General features: G+C 41.2%; 1 protein-coding gene across 2 annotated transcripts in view; it reads right to left on the bottom strand.

The window, feature by feature from the left end:
- Positions 1-16916, bottom strand: part of adamtsl3 (ADAMTS-like 3) — a 315217-nt gene that overhangs the window by 97877 nt on the left and 200424 nt on the right. For both annotated transcript variants that reach the window (XM_049561501.1, XM_049561507.1), the window contains exon 7: positions 14118-14244. In XM_049561501.1, coding sequence (XP_049417458.1) covers positions 14118-14244 — 127 coding nt within the window. The remainder of the gene's footprint in view (positions 1-14117; positions 14245-16916) is intronic.

The raw sequence follows: 16916 nt of genomic DNA, 5'->3' as shown, positions 1-16916 counted from the left end.
CCTTGCTAACTAGTCAATCATGAGACTCTTGCACGGTCGTGCTTACAGCGTACACAAACAGCACAGAGCTTAACTATTGAAAGTATTTACTGCTGTGGAAGGATTCTTGTTTTCCAGACTGCAAAAATACTTTCTGAGCTTTCACACTAGAAGTGTTTCTCCCTCTGTGGTTAGGCGAGGAGGTGTAGTAACGAGGCGAGACCTTTATAGACAAATGGAGTGTTAATTCTATTTTCCACATTTTATGAGAGTTACTTTTCCTTCTGGCAACGAATGAACGCTGAGCTCAAACAATTAAGCTGCTCTGGCTGCCAGCCACAGGGCTTTGCCCCCTAACGTAATTACGCTTGGAAACTGCATCTGCAATGTCCTTAATTTATGAGAGCTTATTTTTTTCTGACTCTAAAATGGAGATTAAATGTAAAGCTGGGCATTAAAAAAGTGACCTTCAAAATAAATAAGGGAAATGAAACACAGATAAACAGTTATGGGCTCATTTTACATGAGTCTGCTGGACCCGTAAACTGAGGCTGCAGGGAATACTGGGGCCAATTCATATTCCAAATGCAATGACTGATAAATAGTAGAGTCATGAATAATGGATGTGGGGGAACAAAGGTGATACTCTGTGTGTCTGTGATGGTAAATAAACTCACCGACCAAGGTAAGCCTAAATGGTCGTGATTGGTTTACTGTATCAGCTCTCGTCTCTCGGGACATTAGAGCCGAGGCAGAGAGGACATGAGAGACTGAAACTTTAAAACTGAATGAAAGACAAACAAATAAAAGTGACAGGTGGAGAATCACTGGCCAGAGAAAGCTCTGACACTACTTTAAAGATAACCACTGCTTCACAGGTTCCCTGCTGGCCTCTGAAAACATGAACACGTCAGGCCACTTCACAGCGCCAACCAGTCTCAGAAAAATACAGAGTGTATTTACAGGGTGATACAAGCCAAAGTAGACATAAAGTGCTACAAACAAAAGCCTGCAAAAACCTGTCAAAGGAGACGTCCACTCCTAGAGATGTGACCAATAATGCTCATCACCTCCCTGCGACTTCTTCACTTTTTTAAGATATCTGTGTAGAGTTGAACAGTGCAAGTATTTTTAACTACAGTATAAAGCAATTTCAGTAAGCAGGAAAAAGAATTGCTGTATGCAGCAAGCACTTAATATAAACCAGCAGCTGGATGCTGTAGTTATACTGATTAGGGCGGATTTATACTTGTGCATCAGCTCTATTCAGAGCCTACGCCGTTATGAGCATTAGGTGTGTCTGTGTCACTCTGCAGTTACACCTCCAAAACACTAGTCAGTGGTGGGGTTTCTATGTTTCCATCAGCCTGTTTAGATGCGCATCTGGAAGTATTGCATCAGAAAATTATGATGTAAACGCCAAAATTCGAATTAAAATCCCCTGATTTGCACAAACTAAAATACACTCGCTTTAGCCGGGTTTTGGTTGATTTAAAAAAATGCTGATTCGCAAAACGGGGGATGGAAACAGTTATGTTCGAATTAAGTAGAAGAAGAATGCAAGACTTGTTTTGTTTCCGGTTCTGAGGAAAACTTGCCCGAGTTCATATTTTTCACCAAAGTCCGTACATTTAATGGAAACACACATGATTTGTATTTCTTTTAATGCTCATTTCCCAATGATTCAAATCACTTTTGGATGGAAACATAGCCTATGAAGTGCTGTAAAGCTGAGTGGATTCAAAACACACATTAAACACACATTAAACATGGCTTAATAGAGACAATTTCAAACACAAGTACACAAATCAGCTTCACTATAACTCGCAGCATTCACAGACAAACACAAAGCACAATTTATACTTGTGCATCAGCGCTATGCAAAGTCTACGCCGTAGTCTACGCACATGGCCTACGCCGTTGTGAGCATTTATACTTGTGCGTGGTGTGTCACTCTGCAGTTACACCTCCAAAACACTAGTTGGCATCAGGGTTTCTGTGCAGTGCTGTAAAGTCTTACTGATTCAAAACACACATTAAACACACATTAAACATGGCTTAATAGAGACAGTTTCAAACACAAGTGCACAAATCAGCTTCACTATAACTCGCAGCATTCACAGACAAACACTTGTCTTTATCTGGACACATTTTGCCCACAAATACAACATGCTAATGTTATTAGCACAAGTCTATGGCATTTTACATTGAATAAATTAGCCTAGTAGCTAGCCGAGGTTTCTTCTACTCATAAGAAGCCAGGGACAACAGCAACATTTAACAAAAGTAACGTTACAAAATTCAGCTCCATTACAACTCACAAGGTTCACTGACAAAACAACTGTCTTATACTAAACACGTTTCCCAAACAAATACAACATGCTAACGTTATTAGCGCAAGCCTCTTGCATATAACATTATATAAATTAGCCTAGCAGCTAGTAGAGATTTCCTCTGCTCATATGAAGCCAGGATAAATCACACACAAGACTAACAATGCTATTTTTGTGGAGGCTTTATTGTCTTCACAATTTATTGTTTCTTATCTGTGAAATTAAAGTAAATAAAAGCTTTGTTTCCACTGAGGGAAATGGTTTCAATTAAAAAAACAAATAAATAAAGACAAGAGGTCTGTGTCTCCGCAACTTGTAGTTACATTTCTGGGAAGGTGCGTGTCAGGCTATGGTCGAGACTCGAGACTGTTGTGATGCTATAGGTATGGAGTCGCTTTGACGCAGAAGTATAAATCCAGATTTAGGCTAACAAACAGTGTGTGGCTAAGTTTAGGCAACAAAAGGGCTGTAACAGAGGACCACAATGGAAAGAAGCTCCTGGGCTTTATTGCGTTTTCTCCTTTTGACGTGACTGTCTAAAGATACCATGCCTCCTGGAGAGGCTGTGCTATTCTTCTTGCATGTTGTCAGTAAGAAAAATGTATTCAATTCAATTTAGAGCACTTTGGTTAAGGTTCAGGAAGAGGGGTTTTGATTAAAAGTAAACACAAGCCCACACATCCTGTCTTGTGATTCATTTTAAGATTTAACCAAGTCCACAACCTTTCCTGAACCTTCACCAAGAGCACTGAGTTTTGTAAACAGAACCAGCTGCAGATTATTAAAGGAATACCTCATCTGCAAAATGACCATTTGTATATTAATTGCTCACATTGTGTTACGATGAATTTGTGAAGAAACCTTTTTTCTCACGTTCCTCCAGGGTGAACTACAAGTCACACAGAAAGTCAAACATTCTTCATGAACTGAAGCAAATAGAGTGTGTGTCTAACAACAGCAAAACTATATCAACACATCTCTTTACAAACTCTTACACAACGGCAGTATAACCCAACTCTCATTTATCTGTGCATTTTTGCTAAAACATTTAAAACCCTCCCGCCTATAAAAGCACCCTGAATGCATCTGCACACGTGTGTGAATGAGCTCTGCTTGAGTAGAGTTCAAATGCACAAACATGTCCAGGCACGCTGCTCACCAGTGCATGAAATTGTCTCTACTGACGTGTTTTAAATCATAATGTTTTAGCAAAAATGCATGTACATGGGAAGTACTGAGCAAAAGACTGGATAAACAAGACTTGGATATTTCTGCAAGTGCTGTGTGAGTGTTTGTAAAAAGATTTTTTGATAGAGTTTTGCTGCTGTTAAATGTGATCCCTGTTTACTTCAATCATGAAGAATCTTCACCCTGTTTGGATTCTTCGTTTATAGAACTCATCCTGTAGTTAAAACCAAGCAAAAATAGCTTCATGCAGTCGCAGCAGTACAAAGTGCAGAGGACAGACTTTAATCCACAGAGTTCATAAGCCTCACAGCCTCTGGGAAGAAGCTGCACTTTAGCCTTGCTGTTCTGGCTTTGAGGCTGCGCAGCCTTCTGCCTGAGGGGAGGTAGACTCACAAGTCAGTCTTTAGATGCCTTGCTTAACTAAAGACTGATGTCTTTATCCCTGATTTTGTGTTTAGATGGGCGGATACAATTTCAGAGTTTAAATAAACTCCCTATGTTGCAGAACCAATAGTAAATCCGCAGGGCGGTCCCTCGGTGGCTAGCTGAACTCTTGTGCTCGTAAACATAGTCCCACTGCATTAAAAGTCTTAAACAAAGTCGCTGTAAGTCCTTCATTTCCACAATCTTGTGAACTGAGCACACGTTTGATAAAACGGAGTTAAATCTCTCGGCATCCATTTTCAAGCTCTCTGTGTGTTTGTTTCCTTGCGGACGAGAAAAGGGGGAGCGCACGTTTCCGGGAGGACGTGTCCTTTTCAAAAATGCAAGAGGCGTTGCTTTGTTGCCGGCCATTTTCTCTGGTGTTAAACACACTTTAGAGAGGAGTGTCCCCAGACTATCAGAAGGCAGAGATCTCTGATTGTCTGGTGGTGAGACTAGAGGGGAGGGGGCTGAACTGTCTCTACTGATCGAGGTATAGACAGGTGTTGTGGTCAGCTGTACTAGGTTGATCCCTCTGTGACCTTCACCACTAGTACTAACTCAACGTGGATTTGTAGGTGAATGTATTTGATGAGGTCACTCGCACTAAGTACCCGTCCTTCTTGATTTTATTGGCATTGAAGAGAAAAGTCCCTGCCACCCTGACGGCCTGACTGCCATCAAGTCAGTATAAAAGTGTGGGGGGGAAAAACCCCATGATGCTTTAGACGATGTCACCTGTAACTTCAAGCCTTCATCCCTTGAGCTTGTGTTATCTTGCAGAGCTGCAGCCGCTGCAGCAGCCAAACTGCCCTGCTATCTGATTATCATTAAGTGGCTCTTCCTCTGCCAGATCCTCTAAAGAACTTGGCAGAATGTCATCACATCACACCTTAGTGACTTCTTGGAGGACTCCTAATTCTTTTTTTTATATATACTAAAGCCAAAGTAGGATGTTTGGACTGTATTCCTCCTCCTTGATCTACAGGCTGTCTAAGGGTCCAGACACAGTGCCGTAAAAACCCCACATCTGTCTACTGCTACAAAAGTTCCAGCATGTCGTCATTGTCTCACTCCTGAGGACTTTATTTGGGCCCTGGAGCGAGGGAGGAGGATTCTTGGATGAGGAAAGATGACTTAAGTGTAACTGGCAGTTGCAGGCAAACCTGATGCTGTGGAGGTCTTCGACAACTATACAGAGACTCTTTCCATGATTTAGGTCCCGGTCTATCCACATTACTCAAGTGCTACAAAGGCCGCCTTGTACTGGTCATTAAGGGACATTGGCTGTGGCGCTGGGAAACGTGTTATTGGGCTAGTTAATAGATAAGATCTCTGGATGGGTGGATATTGAACCTTTGTCAGCAAACAAAGGCCTAATGAAGCTGTAGAAAAAGCTGGTCAGTGGACCTTAAATTAGGATTTTTTACTACAGTTATGTTCAAAAGATTTAGGGATGTCTAGGGTTTACTGTTCAGTTTGACCGGATACACATATTAAGACCCGCTGTCACCAAACACTTTTGGTATGGTGACTTTGGAACCAACAGTAACCCGTCTCACATGGTAGCTTGACCCTAGCTTCATTTGGTGTTTCCATACAGGACAGTAAATGTGGGCGGAGTTGTTGACACCCACTGCTCCATCCAGCACTCCGATCGAAATTAATATATATTTTTAAAGTCTTTAAGATCCACTCATTACAAAGGTGTCTGTCATCCAAGAGAGACAATAAAAACTAGCTGCTAATGGCTAGAGAGCAGGGCATGAAATGAACACCCGCCAAGCGCCAGTGGCGGGTAAAAAATGAGTTTGGCGTGTAAAACAAAAACACACACCCGCCAGTGGCCGATGGTAAATTTTGAATTGCATGTGGGTTTTTTATGTGCTTCAGCCATTTCTGCCAGTTGTGTCAGACTATTTTGACCCTCGCGGCTTATTGTACACGTGCCAGGAACCCATGACTTCAGCTACCGGAACCCCGGGCATTCTATGGTAACTTCTGAGCAAGATGTGGCGACACATTCCTGCTGTGAAGCCACCGCCAGAAAAGAGGAAAAATGAAGATGAACATGTTGGACTTGGACAAGAAGAACAGACAGTTAAACGGAGTACAAATGTCACACGGCATTTTATTGAAAAATGGAAACTAGACGAGGCTGGGTTGGATTTTCCTAAAGTTTGATTTTTATACTAAAAACGTAAGGTAATTATTTTTAGGGCATGGTTTTTTAATTTGGCTGGTGAAAAATATGTATGGCCGGTAAATTTTTGGAGATGAGGTAAAAAGTTAATTTTACGCCCTGCTAGAGAGAGACCTGCTGCTGCTGATAGCACCACAATGCAACTTCTTGGAGGGGACTACCACAATACAGCCCTGCATGGACTGAAGCCCTGCGTGCACGCCGCTCTGATAGACACAAAAACACCAACAGTGTGTGTAGAAGAACACAGAACAATAATTCACATAGATCCTGACTGATCCTGTTGGCGGTTCTGGAGATTTAGATCATCGATAAAGTTACACTGCTGTACCTCGTGCGTAATGTGCACGGCGTCTCTCTTACTGGTGAGACACACTTATTGTTTTTGCTGTGGTGGGATCACTGCAATCAGTGCTTCTCTAATATACAGTATACAATATGATAGACCTCGCGAGCTGGCTCCTCAGTCTGTTGTGTGCTCTGCACGTCTATGGGCGTAACGAGAGGAGAGAGGGAGACTTCTGTTGGAAAAACCTCATTATAGGTTCTTCATTATTCCTGTTCAAGAGAGTCACTATATCAAATGGTCAAACTGCTGGAGACAGTGTGAGTTCTTCGATGCCAATCATTATCACATACTCTGGTCTTGCCCATTATTAATTCCTTTCTGGCAGAAGGTTCATACAGTTTGGCAAAAAAGTATTTCCACTGAAACTAGAGACCCTATATTTGGGCACCCCGCCTTTGGACAATGTTACCTCTCATGAGAGATATCTGTTTCAGATCCTAAGTGCAGCCAGCAGGAAAGCCATTACTAGAAGTGGGTAAAACCTTATACCTACAGTTGGTGATTGGAATGACATTATATGATAAATTTAGGATGGAAAGGATTACTGTTTTATTAAACTGCAACAGGACAAGTTTCTGAAAAAGATGGGAAAGTTGGATGTTGTATATTACACCTGTGAGTTCTTCATTTGTTTAAGGTGAATTTCTGTCCCCTTGTGTAATTTATACATTTTTCTCTTTAATGATTTTCTTATCCTTGTTGGTGCAGTGATTGGAGTATCGTGAGGACAAAACCCAACACTCTGATCATATATATTAAGTTCAGCTTCTTTTTTGTATGGGGTTTTCTATATTCATACCTGTACTTACATTTACTTTAAGGGCCATTTTGGCTGCTGTATTATATACTGTAACTCACTTTTATGTTGCCTTCTGCTATAACTGCGTCTCACAGAGGGCCCGAATAAGTCCGATGAGTATGATTAAGTTGTCTGTTTGGACCTTGAAATAACTCAATAAAAAGAGAGCTTGTCTTTGCAGGATTGCAGACCTCTTTTTTTTCAGTGTGGGTCGCAGGTTTTTCAAACACAAGAAAACCTGCTAAAAATAGGCTTTAAACTTCTTTACCACTGCCAGTAGATCAGAACTGTGTACGTGAATCTGCAGCAGATGAGCATGCCTTTCTGTTCTATTTTTACAGGTGAGTCACTTTCAGCGTCACCAACAGGCTGGAAAACAGGTTCGTAAACAGCAGAAAGCGGCATGGAGGACGAGGAGAACGTTACTGTGGTTACTGGGTTTTTTTTTAGATCTCTTATTTAGTCTCTATTTCAAACTTGCTAATGTGGAGTAATGTGGATCAATGCTTGAGTGCAGCTTGGGTGGTGACATACAGTATTTTGTGGTGGCGTGTTATTGCATCTTGCCGGCAAGGGGGCTAAAATTAGCATGTTCACACGGGTGCTGTATTTCCATGACTGCCAGTTGGAGCTGATAAATACCTGTGACTACTGCAGAGTCATTTGATCTGGGTGTGAATGCCTATTGTAACCTTTCCCATTATATAAAAAAGCAAGATGTTAGCAGCTGTTAGCAGGTGTTTCTCAAAAATTAACCAGTTAATGGTTACCAGTTAATGGGCGTCAAGCAACTGAAAGCAAAATTAACTAGGGATGTTCCTGGCGACTAAACATAAATTTTAATTAAGACTAGTCGACAGGTCTAAAAAAGGGAAAACACTCTGAAAATAGTCAAAATTTGGCACAATTTATGGTTAAGTGTTTGAAATTACAGTAATTTAGAATTAAATTTCAGCTGACGTATGAGACACAGTGCGCCATGCAGTATGAATGTAAGCCCTGCCCATGATCTGACAACATTCACTTAAAGTTAACAAATAATATAACATCTCAATAAATATTCATTGCTGCTGAATTCATTTTCGAGATCAAAGCACTGCTAAACTGCGCTGCGCTGCAACATGTCTCCAATTTCACATCGTGCTGTTTAAACACTCCAGTCTACTCGAGCATTACTGCGGGAGGGGGACTGCTGGCCACTGGTGGCGGGCGGCTGCATGACAGCTAAGCGGCCTTAAACATGAATAAAACACTAATAGGTTTAACCGACTAATATTTCTGGTGCCAACTAGCGAGGGGGCAGACATTTAATTGTTTAGATGTCTATAATCACGCGCATCCCTAAAATTATCCAAAACTGACGTCACAATTCAGACCTGAAACTCAGGTATAGTATCAACACTAGTATTGAAAATATTCAAATGATACCCAACCCTAATCTTTGGTTTAATGTCTCCAATGGTGACATTTCAATAATTAAATGTATACTAGTCCATACCCATTGAGTGCACAGTTGTCCACATACAGTTTCACATGGTGTGTGTTTGGGATACAGGTCATAGGAAATTGCAGATTAAATAGTCAATTGAACCCATTAAGAAGAGCAATGTATTCAGACAGAGTTTATGAAAAACGTGGGACAGACAGAATGACTGACTGACAGAATGACACACTGACAGTTTCCGTGATTATGTACAGCATTCCATACCATGACTTAGTCATACCGAAAATTAGACAAAAAACACTGGTCCACAGGGGGAGCCACAGTGATCGGTCGCATTTTAGCCATTTGTAAGCATTTTTCTGTTGTTATAGCGCCACCCAGTTGCCAATTAGAGTTAAATTTCTCCAGTCACCTTGAGGCGTCCTGTTCTACATATCTACCAAGTTTAGTAAAAATCCATATGGCGGTTAGGCCTAGATAAGAAATGAGCTCTCTAGCGCCCCCATTTTGTTTGATGGGGTCAATAATGGAGGGGTCCCCTCAGATTATGTGTGGTCATATGCCTACAAAGTTGCGTGGTGATGGGTGAAACCCTTGAGATGTTATACACCTTTATGTGATGAGCCACGCCCTCCGCAATATTCATTGCTTTATAGAAGCTCAGTTTTAGGAAGTTTTCCAACTTTTGCCAAGAGGGAACTTTAGATATTGCTCCCTAGATTATGTTCACCCAGTTTCATGCAGATCGCTCAAACTTCCTAGGAAGAGATCGACTTTTCAAAAAATTCAAAATGGTGGAAAATCTGTATAACCGGAAGTTAGGGGTTCTTGAAGGCAAATTTGCAGAGATGGGGACTCGAGTCATTGTGACTTGGACTCGAGTCGACTCGAGTCACTGTTTTGATGACTTGTGACTTGACAAAAAATAAAAAACTTGAGACTTGACTTGGACTTGGAAGTTAAAGACTCGGGACTTGACTTGACTTGAGACACGATGACTTGAATGACTTGAGTGTTATTCACATCATGTTTTCGGTTAGAATATAAAATTAATAAATTAATTTAAAAAATAATGTTGATTACCCGGTAGGAGCGCAGGCTGAGAATGGCGTTGTCATGATTGGATCACTACCCTGTCAATCAGTCATGCCCTCTCTATGTACCTTACGTGTTTATTGGAGAAACAGGCCCTCTTATATCAGATAGGCATCAACATGTCAGCGGGAGGGGTACCAAGAGTCATTGTCTTCGGCTTTCGGAATTACCATTATTACGGCAAAAGACGAACAGCACAGTGCAAGACATGCGGCATAAACATCTCGGACAGCCAGGTGACAACTTCAAACTTTGTTCGCCATTTGAAGTAAACATTGCAGCGATGAAGTCAATGTTTACTGACAGTTACTTATATCTTGTCTTTTCACTTTATTAAGATCAGATTCTGCAGGTAAAATTACAATAATATGGAGACTTGACTTGACTTGACTTGACATAACCTATGACTTGACTTGACTTGCCCAAGAAAAATGACTTGGGACTTACTTGAGACTTGAAGGTTAAGACTTGAGACTTACTTGAGACTTGCACATGTGTGACTTGGTCCCATCTCTGCAAATGTGTTCCTCGTGAGGAGAGGCATCTCTGTGCAAAGTTTCATGTCTCTACGACATACGGGGCATGAGATATGCCCATTCAAAGTTTGACATTTCAATCGGTTGCCATAGCGCCCCCCTTCGGCCAATTGATGTAATATTGCTTCATTGGCATCCTCCCATGACCCTCTACCACTGTGCCAAATTTCACATGGATTGACCAAGTCAGTGAGGAGAAAAACGTGGGCCAGACACACACAGACAGAGTTTTTATCATTATATAGTAAGATTACGTGTTCTTTGAAAACATTATTCAGTGAATAATTCAACTTTTTGTACACTTGAATTTCAATAGATTGATTAGATGTCCTATATTATTTGGTCATACTTACTTCAAACTAAGGATTGTGATTGAGAGCAGCAAATATTGATGAATAAAATAATGATTTTTTGAGATTCTAAACATTTAAAATAATTGAAAATGTGCTCTTAAATATTTGTATCACTGCTGTGTATGTTTGATGGACAAAATAAAAGAAACATACTTGCGGGTTCAACTCTGGGGTCATTTCTGAAGATTTGATGTTTGATTGGATCATAGAATTATGAAAGGTTCCTGTTGTTTTCCACCAACTTTTATCACCTTTATGTCAATTGAGGCGATGGAGAGTCGAGGTTTCGTGTACAACTTCAACAAGGTGCAGGGAAAATCCTTCACCTGGCTCAGGATGGTCACAAGCCAAAACATGCTGGTCTCACAGTTGGGTTATTTTTTTTTTTACCACAAGTGTTTCTGGAGTTTTCACTCCTTCAGATCAAGGCAAGGAGCCTCGTGCCAAACTTTCATCCTGCAGTGTAAAACCCAACATTTTCCCAAATGTTCAGACTTGCTAATCGTGGCAGGTTGATATGTGTCTGTGTTTCACATTTCTTTAATACAGCCATTTCAGTTTTATTCCGTTGATATTACATGTCTAATGCTTGCATATACTTCCACAGTAATGGCACACCCCTGCTGTTCTCTAAATATCCCCCCGAATTTAAAACCCAGAGAAATAATTACATGGTCACTGGCTGTGATTTCTAATACCAGTCTTTTTCAGGGAATCCAGCCATATTCATTTCCACTCCCTGAGGCATGCCAAAACAACTTAATTTGAAACATTTGATACAATACTCCATCTCGAGAGCCAATAACTCTGCTATGTATATAGACTATATTTGCTGCCAATATGTGCTTCATTAACCTGTTAAAACTTTGGGAAATGCTGAGCGGTCCTGGGAACATTTAAACAAACTTCCACTCCAGTGGAAATTACATTTTCATATTTCCAATACTGTAAAGTTATTTGTGCTGCTGGAGCCTCAGCTCCACTTCTGTCAGACAGGAACGGTTGAAAACAGAGGGAATATGCAGAAAACAAATCCTCTGTTTACTATAGACAAACATATGCACCTGTGTATTTGCTTTCTACATAAAGGGTTTAATGCAAAACAAAAACGCTGAGAAGTGAACATTAAGTATTTGTCGATTTATCGCTTGGTTTGTTTATTTAGCGACATTGAAGAAAACTACAGTGAGCAATGAATACTGATCTCCTTGTCAGTGTTTTTCCTCTAATCTGTCATGACAGGCTGAATGATCAATGCTGAGCCAGTGTTGTTGTTTTAAAACTAAAATGGAAACTGATTAAAACTCATTTCCAGGCTCACTTTTTCTGCTTGGCTCTTCCTATTATGCACAGTGTTTTTTTTATTTACCCAACTTGAAGCCAATACAATTGGGTGTTACATTTATGAAAAGCTGTGAGAAAAAAAAATCACTGATACGTGAATGGTGTAGCACCATCTGCTCTGCCCGAACGCCAGAATTAATGTTGGCATGTGTAACCTGTGGACCACTGGTGAGTCAAAATCCCTCTACTATCCTGCATTTGTATAGCTCACAGCGTTTTCATTCACATGTGAAAGCCTCCCCTGGACCAGGGGCTGGGGGTCAAGTGCCAAGGCTCTCAGGCAGGCAGAACTGCCGGAAATTGAAACTCCATGACAATTCCAGGCAGGTCCCAGTAGTTTTCTGTGTATCCTTGTAAATTGACAATCATCATATTGTGCACATTTGCCTGCAATTACAACAACTACAATATTGAAAACAAAAATGCAACTTGAAGGAGAATCTCTATTATATTTTAGTCATTTTCAAAATGGAGACTTTTCACACATATGGTTTCAAGTTAAAATTATAGCAATAAACAGTAACACCGTAATAACGTGAAAACACAATATTTTCTGAGACGGTTATCGTACCATGAAAATCTCGTACCGTTGCAACCCTCCCAAAATCACACTTTTCATGCGTTAATTGCACCCTTCTGCAAACCACTGATATGTTAAATTTGTAAGTTTCATAAGTTTAATTTCTATGTTTGATATGTAGCAGATATGTTTAAGCTTTACATTTCAATTTTTGGTTTTATGTTGTGACATCACTGTGGTTAACATGTAGTAAGGTTTAGGCACAAGAATCACTAGGTTAGGGTTGGGGAAAGATCATGTTTTCCCTTAATATACCCTATTTTATTGGCACAAACATGGCTGGAATTGTTTCTATGTCTGGTTGAAAAACACCCAGTTTAATTGCTGCAAATATGGCTGGAAATGTCCATACGTCTGAACAAAAAATACCCAGCTGGGTGCCCAAAAACACGGCTGGAAATGTCCATACGTCTGAACAAAAAATACCCAGCTGGGTGCCCAAAAACACGGCTGGAAATGTCCCGATGTCTGTTTAAAAATACCTGGTTTTGTCACCGCAAACGCAGCTGTAATTGTCCTGACGGCTCATTAAAAAATATCCAGTTTGGTAGCCAGAAACATAGCTGGAGATGTCCTGAAGTCTCATCAACATTTTTTTTCACTACAAACTTCTTAAATACTTGTTTTTTGAGACACAAACACAGCTGAAAATCTCATTAAAAATTCACAGTTTTGTAACCACAAATACGGCTGTAAATGTCCCAACGTCTAGTTAAAAAATACCTGGTTTGGTTTCCACCAACAAGGCTGGAAACATCGCGATGTTTGGCTAAAAATACTCACTTTTGTTATTTGTTGGTCTCGAACAGTGGTCTGCAGCTTGGCAGCCGTCTTGCCTATGTGTCACACCACCCTCCCCTTCATAAGAAACTCATATACATGTAAGCTGAACTACATCATGCATATGAAGCATACACATTATAATAACAATAAAACAAAATAACAATATAACAAGCATAATAACTTTTCTGTGGCTTGCAGAAACGTACAGTGCCAACATTTCATTCTGTCGACGGGGCTGATCTGACAGTGGGTGGCTTGTTGTCACCAGATGCCATTTTAATAGTCCAGCCTTGATAAGTAAATGCTGGAGGCAATAAAGAGCAGGCCAAAGCTGAGATGGCTCCTGAAGGCCTGTGGCCAACTCAGCGAGTACTGACACACAGCCAAGACAGGTGAGAGCCACACGTCCAAGCAGACAGATATCCAGCTAGCTTCTAGCTTCCATAGAGCAGCGAGATATTAGACCTGAGCTGAGGATGAATTTACTGAAACGACCTAGAAAGATCATGGGCTGAGTTATTTGCAGAGGGCTGGTAGGTGACGGAGTAACATTTGGAGCAGGGAGAGGACTGTAGTGGTATTTCAGATTTAAAGTCCACTCTGTAAAGTATTAGGGATTAGCTTCATGGACATGAGGTGTAGAGGCTGAACTAGAGTCAATGAAGACATGCATGTGAGACAGACACAGACATGGATTGTATCACCTACGTTGTTCTGGTGTAAGGTGTGGTAGAGCCTGTCCTCGTACCAGCCGGCATGTGGTGCCGTCGCCACCACAGACTCCGCAGTTATCCTCCCTGGCACCACTGGCGAGCTGGCGATCACAGCCCACCTCCTGCACACACATGACAAATAAACACTCAGAGAAAGATACAGGGCTGACCAGTAGATGAAGGGACAGGAAGACAAGAGAACACTATACAGAGTAAGGCTGGTATAACGTATTGCAGTCGAGCCTCAAAGCGATGAAAGGTCATTCAATAACAAATTGATTAGTCGGCACAAAACAGCAATTTTAATAAACAACAAGTAATTTCAAGTCATTTATGAAATAAAAATGTCAAATATTAGTTCCAGCTTCTCCCTATTAGGATTCACAGCATTCCACCTCTATCATATCTTTGCAAACCAAATTAAATTGGGGATACAAGCCACATAGGCAGCGTGGCTCAAGGGAAGGAAAAGTCAGTCAGTTTATTTTCCATAACCGCTTATCATGTTAGGAGTCCTGGGGGGGCTGGAGCCTATCCCAGCTGACATTGGGTGAGTCAGGGTGGGTTGGGCTGACACATAGAGACAGACAACCATTCACACTCACATTCACACCTACGGACAATTTAGAGTCACCAGTTAACCTGCATGTCTTTGGACTGTGGGAGGAAGCTGGAGCACCTGGAGGAAACGCACGCTGACACAAGGAGAACATGCATACTCCACACGGAAGGGCTCCTCCAACCCTGGGTTTGAAACAGGAACCCTCTTAATGTGAGGCGACAATGCTAACCACTGCACCACTGCGCTGCCAAAGTCAGTCAGGTAGTTCGTTGGCCGGTCCACCATGATAATCAAGAGTGAGGCTTCCATCAAATACTTTATTACTAAATACCTTCAAAACTAATGATATTCCCGTTAGCCTCTTCTGTACTTTGTGTTTTACCTTGCACAGCAGCTGGATTCAAGTGACATCAGAAGATGAATTATGGGATCACAAGATCGTACAAAAATTCATCTTGTTAGGCTTCAAGTAATGCATTTCTTTCTGAACTAGGGATGAGACATAATTAGATTAAATAGATTTTATTCAAAACCAGTGCCACTGTTGATTCTGTTTATTGGCCCGATCCATTCCCTCATTGATACTGATGAATTTTCTGTGTGGGAAGAAAGTTGGCCTCCACGGGTTTTCAGCTTCAACACAACTGTTTTATTGCCTCTGAGTTTGAACACAGTGTAGAAACAGAGTATAATGTTATTGTTATGGAGCAGTGATCCCCTACTGGTGAGTCGTAAGTCCATTCTGAATGTGACTCCATTTACAAGGTGACTTGCAAATGTGTTAAGTTTGTAAAAACATACTTTATTTTGAAGTACAGTGAATCTCTGGCACAGGCTTTTATCTTAAAGTGCCATTTCCTGCTGTAGAGTGAGTGGCTGATGGACAGCTACATGTCAGAGACAGAAAACTAGCTCGACAACATGGCCAAATGCAAGTATGATGCTGAATATATTAAACTGTGTGGACCTTGAACTAATGACTTAGGTGAAATCTGGACCCTGTGGCTGGACCAGCTGGGAACTGTCATTGAGGAAACCTACCCTCAGTAACCAACATGATGCTCGGTTGGGAAGCAGCTGAGCGTAGAGAGATGTTTCAGCACATTGTTGGTGTGTCCAGGCTGACTTGAAATGATCATTGTACAGACACTGCAAGAGCAGCACTGTTGTCATCTTTCTCTATGAAGTAAAGCCACGCTTTGGGCCGTTTCTCTTGTTGCAAGCTTCCAGCAGCATACAAGGATGAGTTTGATGCCATTGTTCTGTAACTGTCAGAAAAACATGTCAGCACTAATAAAATGAACTGATGAACTCAGATGCATACGAGTCCAATGGATAGGACAGTTTTGAACTGGCTCTTGACAAGAACAAGGTTCTTAGTCCCGTGAGGAGCTACTGGCATCTACGAGCATGGTCTACGTGAGTGTGACAATACAGAGAGGTGACTGTTTAAAACCAGGTCAGCCCTATGTTCCCACAGCCCAATGTTCCCACATTTCTAAGATTTTTCTTAAAATGAGGCCCTATGTTCCCACATTTCTAAGATTTTTCTTAAAATGAGGCCCTATGTTCCCATAGTTCCCACATTTCTAAGTTTTTTTTCTTAAAATGAGGCCCTATGTTCCCATAGTTCCCACATTTCTAAGTTTTTTTTCTTAAAATGAGGCCCTATGTTCCCACAGTTCCCACATTTCTAAGATTTTTCTCAAAATTAAACCCTATGTTCCAACATTTCTAAGATTTTTCTCAAAATTAAACCCTATGTTCCAACATTTCTAAGATTTTTCTTAAAATGAGGCCCTATGTTCCCACATTTCTAGGACATTTTCAAAATTAGGTCTTGTGTTCCTACATTTCCCTTCAATTTAAGCCTTATCCTCCTACAAGATCTTTTGGAAACACTTTATAGTAAATGAACGGATGAGTAATTTTATTTCGATCAGCAGCAAGACAGTAGCGCAGTAGACTTGATGACACTAACAGACTGACACAGAGGAGTTTTCAAATGGGCATCCTTCTTCCTTAACGTTTCCTCCATGAGCCTATGACGCCTCCAGAGGGCTGGAAAGTGACTCCAGGCATCCCAGGAGCACCCCCTCTCTATGCCAACCCGGCTTTCCAGAGGTATTGATGCACTGCAAACTATGGTTTGCGTCCAGTTGCTGCGCTTCATTTGACTGATCTGACCGGAAGCTAGTCAGTGCGAGGCCTCTGTGCTAGAGCTAGATAGAG

This window comes from Epinephelus fuscoguttatus, linkage group LG2 (assembly GCF_011397635.1).
Source record: "Epinephelus fuscoguttatus linkage group LG2, E.fuscoguttatus.final_Chr_v1".
Taxonomy (NCBI): domain Eukaryota; kingdom Metazoa; phylum Chordata; class Actinopteri; order Perciformes; family Serranidae; genus Epinephelus; species Epinephelus fuscoguttatus.
This window is presented reverse-complemented; position numbering and strand designations above follow the sequence as displayed.